The sequence below is a fragment of the Mastomys coucha genome, unplaced genomic scaffold (assembly GCF_008632895.1).
Source record: "Mastomys coucha isolate ucsf_1 unplaced genomic scaffold, UCSF_Mcou_1 pScaffold7, whole genome shotgun sequence".
NCBI lineage: Eukaryota > Metazoa > Chordata > Mammalia > Rodentia > Muridae > Mastomys > Mastomys coucha.
In genome coordinates, this window is record NW_022196913.1 from 76,922,085 (window position 1) to 76,933,920 (window position 11,836).

At 39.7% G+C, this 11,836-nt stretch overlaps 1 protein-coding gene across 5 annotated transcripts in view; it reads right to left on the reverse strand.

Moving 5' to 3' along the window:
* Window positions 1-3,295: 3,295 nt before the first annotated feature.
* Window positions 3,296-11,836, reverse strand: part of Rrm2b (ribonucleotide reductase regulatory TP53 inducible subunit M2B) — a 35,317-nt gene continuing 26,776 nt past the window's right edge. For all 5 annotated transcript variants that reach the window (XM_031358571.1, XM_031358572.1, XM_031358570.1 and 2 more), the window contains exons 7-9: window positions 11,150-11,254; window positions 8,092-8,205; window positions 3,296-7,041 (exon numbers count right to left, since the gene is read on the reverse strand). In XM_031358571.1, coding sequence (XP_031214431.1) covers window positions 6,889-7,041; window positions 8,092-8,205; window positions 11,150-11,254 — 372 coding nt within the window. In that variant the 3' untranslated portion in view covers window positions 3,296-6,888. The remainder of the gene's footprint in view (window positions 7,042-8,091; window positions 8,206-11,149; window positions 11,255-11,836) is intronic.

Here is an 11,836-nt window from a genome sequence, read left to right on the forward strand (position 1 = left end):
TGTGTGTGTGTGTGTGTGCATGTATGTATCCAGTTCTCTGGACAGAGGAAAAAAGTCCTTACTAACACAAAACCATCCTATCCTCTTGGGTCCCCAAGCCTTGGCTATGATTTAAAGGTGAGTCTACTCCAACTATTGACGAACACTGATTAACTGTTTTTTTCTACAATGAGGATTACAGACAGTAGCCATGCTAATAAATCTAGAACTTTTGTCTCTTTTTGTAAACTTTAAAAATCCATGTAAGCTCCAGGAAGTTAAGACTTGGATGCAGACCCACCTGTACAGATCAAATTGACTCCAGAGAAGTACTCCTGTCAGTCAATAGCGTAAGCTTTCCTATCTATTACCTATCCCTGAAGGTGGGCTTCTCCTTCCCCCAGGGTTTGGGACTCCTATACCACCACCATTCCAACTCTCAGGACCACAGGCCTGGTGTTGTACACCCAACTCAAGTGTACACCCAATACAAAGATTTTCCTCTAAGCTCCTGAACTTCACTTCCTGTCCCTGGTCTGTATCTGTCCCAGCAGATATCCACTCAGTCCACAGACAACATCCAGGAGTCAACTGTGGCCTGCAAACTGCTCCAAAACTACCTGCAATGTGTCAGCCCCAGGTGGTTCTGGAGAACCAGAGATTTCTGGGCTTGCTGAAGGATGATGTAAACCACATGCTTCTAGTGAAAATTTCTTAAGTCTCCTACCATTGCCTACTGGGTTGAGCCTCTGCTTTAGACAAACATTTGAGACTGCTCCGAAGCAGCCTGCCCTCTGACACCCAAGGAGGTCCTTCAGAACCTACACAGCAAAATAGTTCTCCCCTGCTACTGCCTAAATACTTTTCCCAGTCTGGTTCTGGAGCCATATTCCAGCCTTCCTGGGCCCCCATAACATCCTAATTTCAGCTGACAAGCAGTTACAGAAGAGATTACATTGTCCCTTATCAGGAATAGAATGTCAGATTCAAAGGAAAGATTCAGAGTGTCAGATTCAAAGTCTAGAACGTCAGATTCAAAGGAAACTCCATTTCCTCATTTCGAAAGACAGAAGGGACAAATAGCTATCCATGGTGCCTATCTGCATACAAGTGCATGCTGGCTTCCAGGCTCCCTCAGTATCACAAGTACATGTTACACATTTCAAAGTCTATAATAGCATCCTAGCTCTGCTCACCTCCTCCCTCCCCTAAGATTCCCAAACTCACAGGCTTCCCTCTTCCAGCTACTCATTCTCCTTATAACCCTGCCATTTTGTCTATGCTCCCTCACCTGGCCCCTTTCCAACCCCATCTGCCTCTTCCCTCTCTCTGTGTTCCTCTCCCCTTCTCTCTGCTTTCCCACACCACCCCTCTGTGTTCCTCTCTCCCCTTTGCTTTCCCACACCACCCCTCTCTCTGTGTCCCTCTCCCCCCCTGCTTTCCCACACCACCCCTCTCTCTGTGTTTCACTCCCCTCGCCCTGCTTTCCCACACCATCCCTCTCTCCGTGTTCCTCTCCTTCTCACTGCTTTCCCACACCATCCCTCTCTCCGTGTTCCTCTCCTTCTCACTGCTTTCCTACACCACCCCTCTCTCTGTGTTCCTCCCCCAACCCCCGCTTTCCCACACCATCCCTCTCTCTATGTTCCTCTCCCCCTCTCTCTGCTCTTGCTTCTCTTCTGGCCAGGTCCATTCTCCTAGCTATGTCTCCAGTCTACTACTTTCTCTCTCTTCTCTGAACTCATCCAGAAGCCTCTGGCTGATCTGTCTCTCATATCTAAAATAAAAACCTTCCCCTTAACCAGACCACAGAGCAATCATGTAGTTTATACAGAATTCCATGGCCAATTTCTTACATTCTAGACGTAGGGTTTCTATAGTGTCAAATCTTCTGCTAATTTTTATGATGTCAAAAATCCACAAAGAATAAGGAGCTCAGTGGTTTGGGAAAGAGGGTAGGGAGAAAGTATGAAAAAACCAGTGGTGGGTATGCTGGATAGTTTGATGTCTTTGATGTCAACCTGACACAATCTAAAGTCACCTGAGAGGAGGAAACTCAGTTAAAAAAGAAATGCCTCCATAGTTCAGGCTGGATGCAAACCTGTTGGGCATTTCTTAATTAGTGACTGATATGGGAGGGCCCAGTCCATTGTGTGTGGTGCTAGCCGTGTGTGTGTGCCAGTAAGCAGCACCCCTCCATGGCCTCTGCATCAGCTCCTGCCTTTAGGCTTCTACCCAGTTTAAGTTCCTGTCCAGACTTCCTTTGATGATTAATAGTATTGTGGAAGAGTGAGCCAAATAAGCACTTCCTCCCCAACTTGCTTTTTGGTCATGGTGTTTCATCACAGCAATAGAAAACCCCAATTAAGACAGTGGAGAATGGAGAATGGATTTACCAGACAACTGCAGTAGGACTGTCAGATCATGTTGTGAGGCAAGCAATCATGATTTTATAGAGAATTAATCTACTTTGATCCATTATATGACTTTTTAAGCATTCTGATGTGTCTCTATTGTGTATGTGGGTGCGTGTGGGGGTGCTTATTGCAGGGCATTTGTGGAGGTCAGAGGACAACCATCAAGGAGTCAGTCCTTTCAGCTTTATGTAGGTTCTGGGGATCAAATTCAGTCACTAGGCTTGCATTGCAAACACTTTCATCTGCTCAGCCATCTTACCAACCCTGTTACATGACCTTTTCTTTACAGTATCTGACTGGGTAGTGGGCAGATACGGAAAACTAGGACTGTTCCATTGTGAATAACGCTAGGGAACTTGGATTTTTCTATATTTAATGAAATACAGAGAAGAAAGAGTTCAGGGGATTGGTAATAATGGTACTCTTAGTAATGTGGTGGATGAGGTGGTTCTCAACTTTCCTAATGATTCAACCCTTTATACAGTTCCTCATGTTGTGCTGACCACCACCATAAAATTATTTTTATTTCTACTTCATAATTGTACTTTTGCTACCGTTAGGAATTGTAATGGCAATACTTTTGGAGGTAGAGGTTTGCCAAAGGGATTGTGACCCACAGGTTGAGAACTGCTGGTCTAGAGGGTCTTAGAAGAAAAGAAATGAAACAAAAGAAGGAAGATAGGGTGTGGGCCTTGGTGAGCGCAAGGTCTAAGAGTCGTCAGCAGATGTCAGAACTGTGGTGGCATGAATACTGAACAAACCACATAAATGTGTTGTACTGACCTGCACACACAATTAGAAACACAACACACTCCCCACGGTTGACACTGAGGCAGTCTGCTCGAACCAAAAAATGGTCTTACCCATTGAGATATGCACAAAATGATATAATTATACAATTTACTTTAATAAACTTTATTTAAAAAGTCATAATTTTCCAGAGGAAAAAAAACCCTCAAGCTCTACATGCAGAGTTGATTTGACTGACCATCATGTATTTTAACACCATGTCTAATAAAACTTGCTATATACTTAGTAGATGTTTAAATAATTAGCAATTTAGTTAAATGACCAGACACTTGAAAAAGTTATAAAATAGTTAAAAGACATGTTTAAAATATTATGAATTCACTTTTCTTAAAAAAAAAAAAAAAAAAAAAAAAAGTCACCCTCTAGTCTGCCCTTTTTGTATTTTTTCTTTAAGAACTGAACCACAGATTTGAGGACTACATCTTTCCCCTAGGTTTTCAGGAATATTAAATTCTCCTTCAGACCCAGAGCAGTTTACAAAGGAGCAGATCATTTAAAGAAAAATGATGAAAAGTATAGGCAATCTGACTTGTAAGTTATTAACCCCAGGTTCTGTCTGAGTTGGGTGACAACTCATTCAGTGAATTCAAAACATGATTCCTGACTTTAGAACTAATTTGGTATTAATGTACCCCATCAAGAGTTTTTTTTAATCAATGAAGAGACATTGGGCTCTTTGCTTAACTATGAAAAGTAAATCTGGAGTCTATGAAAATGACATAAATACACTTAAATATAAAATACAAAATTTTGAACATTAAATTACTTTTAAACATGCACATTTCTTCATACACAAAACATAAAGTGGTAGTTGGGTGTGGCGGCACACACCTATAACCCCAGTGACTGGGGGGCTGAAGCAGGAGGCTCATGTGTGAGATCCAGGCCAGACCACATGATGAGACATCAACTAAATAAGGAAAATCAACATAATAAAGCAGTGACATAAGTAGAACCTGGAGGTTTTTAAATGAAACAACTATAACAGGTTCAAATAATAAGACATGGCTGGGAGTACTCTACATCACAAAAATAACTCTTTATTATTGAAACTCAGCCCGCAAAAAACTCATCCACAGTTCCTCTACATCACACTTCTATGTTGGAACACATATTTAAACTATGGTTATGACAAAGTTGTTTATCACCTTAAAATATAAAATCACAATTCTATGATAAGTTGAACTTCTTCAAAACACATGTACTGTAAAAAAAGAGAAAGGCATTACTTTGATTTTTTTGTTATCTGTGAGATACTGAAAAGACATTTTATAACTTGATTCTTCCGTATCTAAGAACCAAAATACCAAACATAATAAATAAATGAGCAACCTGGAGGCATTGAAAGGATACAGAATACTGAGAGTAGTAATGTAACAGGTTATTAAGAATTCAGTTTTTCAGAATTAAGGCTTCTTTCAAATACAGTTTTGCTTATTGCTACTATTTATATGGATCACATAAAGGTTCCTGTCCCTACTCATGAGGAAGATCTGGATTTAAAACTTTGAGAATATACACTTTTAAAACTGTTTTCTTTCAGTCTGAGACAATTTAAGTTTTAGCTGTTTTTGTATGATAGTTGATAAATACCCTGGAACATACTACCTATATACCCCAAGGTCTGTGATATTTTGATACTCTGCTATGGTAGTATGTGATAGTTTAATTAGTAAAGGAATAGGCAAAATAAATCATGATGGATTAAGTTTAAAGGATGTGACAGTCTCAACATATTACAGCATAAGGACAGTGACTGTAAAGTCTTGGTTAAGCTTTTCAGCTTCTCCGATGCCCTCCTTCCTCTCCCCAGGTTTTAGAAGTAGCTACTCTGTCATGCGTAGAGGGCTACTGAGTGATAACATGACCATGGGAAGCACAGAGCCAAAAACCATAAGCCAAAATGTTTCATTTCAGGTACTCCCTCTAACAATGGAAATATGGCTAGCATTCATTTAGGATTCTGAGTTTTGATCAGATAGTTGTAGAGCAAATAGAATAAAAACTTAAACAGAGATAAATCTCTGAATTTCAGCTGCCACAATTTTATTTGTACTTTGTATGTGTGCATATGTGTGCATGTGCAGGTAGGTGTATGAGTATGTGCTATGGTTTTTATGGAGTGCTAAGGGTCAGGACTCGGGACCTCAAGCTTGAGTAGCAGGAACTTTACTGAGTAGGGGACCAGGGTTTGATGGGGTTAGGCTTCCTCTTGATATTTTCCTGAAAATGAAGAAGGGCACATTGCCTAGGTGTCCTGGCTCCTGGCCTTTCTGCGTCTTTCTTAGAAAGACTTACATCTCCCTCATCATCTTACCCTGTAACATAGACAGTCCACGAAAAGAACATTCCTTTATAACAGTGTAGAGATTTAAGAGTAGAAGGACATAAAGATGAAGTCAATCTTAAATCACTTTCTCAGATTGGCATACATCCAAAATGGCTCGCTAAGCCCTCCCACCTCCCTTTGTTCTCCATCTCCAGGGTCCAGCTTCCCCCAGTACACTCTGTAGCTGTGCGAGGTGCTGACAGACTTGTGTGGGCAGCAGGGTGAGCCTTCTGCACAGCTCTTCCTCAGCTACTCTGCTGACTGACTCTAGGAATGGAGTGCACAGCGTTCCCCACGTCCACTGACTGTATCTCCTTTTCTATCACAAAAAATCTGGAAGATCTACCAGCTCTGAGAAGACGACTTTGAGAAATGCCCATCTATCCAGCTTCTAAACATTCCAGGGCTGTACCTAGCAACAGTTATCTTTTTAATTCCTAAAGAAGAATCACTTTGCTTACAAGATCCACAACCATGGTGACTTGGAGTCTACTCCATAAGCCTCCCACACTGAGCAATTAAGAGCTATATATTATTTCTTTACTGCAGATTAATGAATTCAAAGCAGTTGGTAAGAGTTGTGATCTTTCTACAGAGATCCTCCTATTCCTGCAAGCATTAAAAACACAAAGATCTAATGAGTGCTTGGTCTCACTACAACCCGGAGTCACACTCACTCTGAAGAGGAGTAGACTGCATCACAATGCCACTGTACTTGATCTTATCACTAATATTGATTAGCAGTCGAGGTAGTGGAGGTAAAATTATTAGATAAACAAACTATTTCTGTATATTAACCCTCTGGTCACCTCCATGAACTTGACACTTACTATTATACAAATTTTACAGATAAATGTCCTGAAGTTTACAGTGATTAACTGACTTGCCAAGGTCACACCAAGGAGTAAGCCAGAATGTCAAGCTCATACCTGACTCTTCAATCTTAATACCATCTTAAGTGCTTATGACCAAAAAAGATAAATAAATAAGAAGACATTTAGGTCACACTCTCATTGTATAAATAAACTGAAGTATATTTAAATAAAATCAAATCACTTAGAATTTAGTTTTAGATTTCCTCTCTCATTCTTTTAAATGAGATACACAATGTTTCAAAAAGACAGAAAAACAGACTGCTATTTACCAACAACAGGTTTTCATATGTTTTGTTTTGGTTTTTTTTTGGTTTTGCTGTTATGTTGTTTTTGAGATAGATCTCAGTATATATATCCCTGATCATCCTCAAACTCCCAGAGATCCAGCTGCCCTCAGCCTCCTCTGAGGCCTGGATTAAAGGTGTGTACCACCACAGCCGAATGCTATAGATTTTTTTTTTTTTTTATGAGGAAGGCTCTAGAAATCTGCATCCAAGGTGAAGACATTATCTGTGGTTTCTGCCATGACTGCAAATCGCTGATACTCAGAAACTCGTTTCTCAAAGAAATTTGTTTTCCCTTCTAATGAAATGTTCTCCATAAAATCAAAGGGATTTTCTGCCTGAAAAATCTGGAAAGAAAAGAAACGCCATTAGACATTCTAAAGAATCCAAATTAAATCTCACAGCAAGGGCAAAATGATAAAAACCAGAGGGCTGGGCTCCACGGTGCAGTCTCCTATAGCCATACTGCTCCATTAACGTACTAAGGGTTTCTGATGGCTGTTCCCAATTTCATTTAATTTTTTTCTTATAAAACAAGTCTCTGTCCTACAAATTTTATTTACTTGTCTGTTTATCAGAGATGGGGCATGTAGCCCAGGTTGGCCACAAACTTGCAATCCTCCTGCCTTAGAAATGTTAGAGTTACAGATAAACATTACACATCCAACATGTCACTGGTATTTTAAAAGTAGACTAATGTATTACAAATGCTTTTAGTAAAATTAACTTTAGAGATCTTACTTGCCTATAACGTTGTATTGGTAGTATGGTGGTTTGAATGAGAATGGACCCCAGAGGCTCATATATTTGAATGTCTGGTTCCAAGCTGGTGAGCTGTTCCAAAAGGATGAGGAAGTATGGGTTGTTGGAGGAAGTATGTCACTGTGGGTGTGTTTTTTGAGGTTTCAAAAGCCCATGCCAGGCGCAGCAGTTGTTTTCTCTGCTTCCTGCGTGTGTATCAGGATGTAGCTCTCAGCCCTGCTCTAGCACCATGCTTGACTGCCTTCTACTCTGCTCCCTGAATGACAGCCATGGATTCAGTCTCTCAAACTGTAAGCAAGTTTCCATTAAGTGTTTTCTTTCATAAGTTGCCTTGTGTCTTTTTACAGCAATGGAACAGTAACTAAGTCCACTAGTAAGATGGGTTTTTGTTATTGTTGTTGTTGGTTTTTTTGGGGGGGGTTGTTGTTTTTTGTTTTTTTGTTTTTTTGGGTTTTTTTGTTTTTTTTTTTTTTGAGACAGGGTTTCTCTGTATAGCCCTGGCTGTCCTAGAACTCACTCTGTAGACCAGGCTGGCCTCGAACTCAGAAATCCACCTGCCTCTGCCTCCCAAGTGCTGGGATTAAAGGCGTGCGCCACTGCCTGGCTAGTAACATGTTTTAAAACACTTTATTTACCTTTGAGAATCCAAGTTCTCCAAGTAATCTGTCAGCTACAAATTCAATATACTGTTTCATCAAAACACAGTTCATTCCAATTAGTCCAACAGGCAAGGCTTCTGTTAAAAACTCCTAGAATGCAAACAAAATCAGAATAAGGTACAAAAAGATAACAATAAATAAGCATACATTTCCCAAATATAAAGTATTATAGCTGGAATCTGAAATGTTCCCTACAAGTTCGTGTGTTTGAACATTTGGTCCCTTCCTGTGTAGAAAGGCCATGGAACCTTTAAGAGCTGTGACTCAGCTGGCAGAAACTGGTCCCTGGGTGTGAGCCTGAGGACATTTTCCCCATCCCAACTCTACTTTCTGGTCTGCCAAAATCTAAACAAGCTGTGCTTGAAACTCCTACTGGAACCTTCCTTGCTATGACAATATCTTCTGAGCCATGAACCACAATAAGTACTTCTTCCCTTAAGTTTCTCATAGAGGAAGTGACTAACACAGAGGAGTTTAGTTTTATTCATACTCTTCATTGATTTTACTCAAGGCCAGGTATGCCAGGATAAATTTAATATGACAAATGATAGGCATCTGTTTACAAATGTTTGGGATATTACTAATTGTATGATTTCACATTCTCAGGGGACCAAAGTTAAGTAGAAAATAGCAAATTACTGGATCCTTTAAAGTAGTATGTATAGATTCTGGCTCCTGTATCTCCTCAACAGAGAAGCAGAAAATGCTTTGTCCTGTAAGACAGAGCTTCTACAAAGACCACCAACATGGGGAGCATGACTGCAACAGGAGCCAAGAGAGACAACAGTTCCAGAGAATGTGAGAATACACAGACATGGATTTGGAGGATGGGAGATAAACTGAAATCCAACTGAAAGACAGTGAGTGGTAAACTGGTGATAGAGAAAAGTAAAAGCACATTAACTATGAAATTCATCTTCAAAGTGGTAAAAGATGCCAAAATACGCACACCTTCCACTCACAGCATGAAAACCATCCTATAAAGTCCATAGTCTTTAAAAAGAAGGTAAGTAAGTTCATTTTTAAGTTAGTTCTAGAGAGTGATAAAAAATACATTTAGGTAGACTACCAAGCTGTTTCTAGTCACAAAGCTTTACAGACCATAAATTAAGTTTACTTCACTAATTCACTTACTTATTTATTTTGTGACTGTTTAGTTTGTTCTTCAGCTAGGCAGTCTGCTATGTTATTAAACTATGAAACAAAAACTGCCATTCCATAGTAAACAATATAAAAAAAAGGGCTGGAGAGATGGCTCAGCAGTTAAGAGTGCTGGCTGTTCTTCCAAAGGCCCTGGTTTCAATCCCCAGCACCCAGATGGCAGCTCACAACTGTCTGAAACTACAGTTCTAGGATCTGACACCCTCATATAGGCATACATGCAGGCAAAACACCAAATGTACAGAGAAAATAACACAGACACACACATATACAAAAATTAAAATGTCTGTTAAGGAATAATATTTTAAAAGATACATTAAATATAATTTAATTGTTTAAATTATATATTTATATAATTTTATAAAAACACACATTTAAATTAATTAATTTAAAATAAATTAAAGCAAAAATATAGCCCTGAAATAAACCAGGTATACAAAAAACCCTGATATATATAATGAAGACTAACTTAACAAAATTATAAACTGAGGTAACAACTTCAATCCATCATGTGTCAGTGCTGTTGTGGTTTGCTGAGAAACAGCCACCATAGGGTCATGTATTTTGAAACTTGGTCCTTAGTTGATGGAATTGTTTGGGGAGGGTTAGGAGGTATGGCATTGTTAGAGGAAGTGTGTGTGTCACTGGGGAGAGCCCATGCCACTCCCAGTTAGGCCGCTCTGCCTCCTAATGTAGATAGGATATAAACTCTCAACTATTGCTCCAGCACCATGCCTGTCTACTGCCATGCTCCCCACCATGATGGTCATGGACTCTGCAACCTTGAGTCCCAAATTAAATGCTTTTCTTTTATAAGTTGGTGTTTTATCACAGCAATAGCAAAGAAACTAACATAACTGTCAAGCTGGACTACATGAATTTGCTCTTATTGACCTACAAATGACAACTCAATAGTCAAATGCTTCTGAATACATCAGCACAGTACCAGGAGGATCAGCTAGAGGTGTGAATTAGCTCCAGAGTTCAAGGCTAGCTCATACAGTATCATATCTTACCATTTCAAACAAATTTTAAAGACAAAATACAGGTGTTGCAGGATTTTCCCTGTCTAATCACATTAGGGCAGTGGGAGGCTTGTGATTGGACAGAAGAAGGGAGACTGGTCTAGGAGTTGAGGAGACAGACAGAGAGGTCTGAAGAGGAGAAAGAGAACCAGAATGGAGGCTGACGTGGTGTTATCAAAAGGTTAGAATAACTGGGTTAAAGCTTTATCATTATCATTTGGCTCTGAAATTATTGTATTGCCATCTTGTAAATTGTTATTATTGATATATAAATCTGATTGGCTAATTAAGCATTAAGAGTCTTGATTCTACCGGACAATTTGGTGTTGAGATGGCTAACTAGAGATGTGTGGGGCACTTCATGAAAGTGAGAGGAACTTGGGGGGCCCCCCATCTGAGAAATGGCCTGGTGGCAGCCATGTAGCCTAGCAGGGCTGGCAAGTTGGCAGGCTGAGAGACCGAGTGAGTGAGATCACCTGGCACAGGGGCTGGCTCTAGTTGTTTCCTGCAACATACAGGGACTAGAGAGATTGGTCAGTGGTTAAAATCACTGGCTGCTCTTCTAAAGGACTGGGCTTTGATTTCTAGCACCCACAGGATACCTTGCAACCAACCATATACAATTCTGTTTCCAGGACACCTGACTCCTTTTCCTGATTCTGTGGGCAGCAGGCATGCATGTGGAGCATAGATATACATGCAAGCAAAACACCTATTGATATGAAACAAAAATGAAGCCAAAAAAATTAAATACAAAAATAGGATGTGGTCACGTGATGATGAGGTCATGTGATGATGAGGTCATGTGATGATGAGATGTGCTGACCACATTAGTCTCCAGTACTTACCTGCTCAATTTTAACAGCGTCAACGATGATTTCCCTCACTCTGTCTTCTGAAGGCTTGTTTACCAAGTACTGAAACATCAGGCAGGCAAAGTCACAGTGAAGTCCCTAACACAGAAGACAAGCACTATTGTTAAAGAACTTTAATTAGCTACTTGTAAACAAGGTGTCCATGTACTGTATGAAGTAGGAACATGGAACTTCCTAGAGATGAAAGGAATAATCAAGCCAGGAACCTCTTTCCTTTAAATTGCACTGAATATCAATTCAATAACTTAAAAACTTTCAATGATAGTAAATCTTGGTTTATTAACATCAAAACACTAATTTACAAACAAACCAAAAAAATGTAACAAAAACATTTTGGAAAACAAAACAAAGTAAGAAAAGACAGCATGAAAATTGTTTTTTTTAAATGTCAAAAATTTAAGAATGATTGAAAAACAGTTTGATGATAAGTGTTGGTTGCCAACTTGATGGGAGTGAGAATCACTGTAGAAACAGATCTCTGAGCATGTCTGATTTTTCTACAGTAGGCAGATAAAGGTGGGAAGATCAACTCTTAAGTGTAGGTGGTTCTATTCCACAGGCTGGGATCCTGGTCTGAATAAAAAGCAGGAGTGAGGGCTAATATCCAATGTATACAAAGAACTCAAGAAGTTAGACTCCAGAGAAACAAATAACCCTATT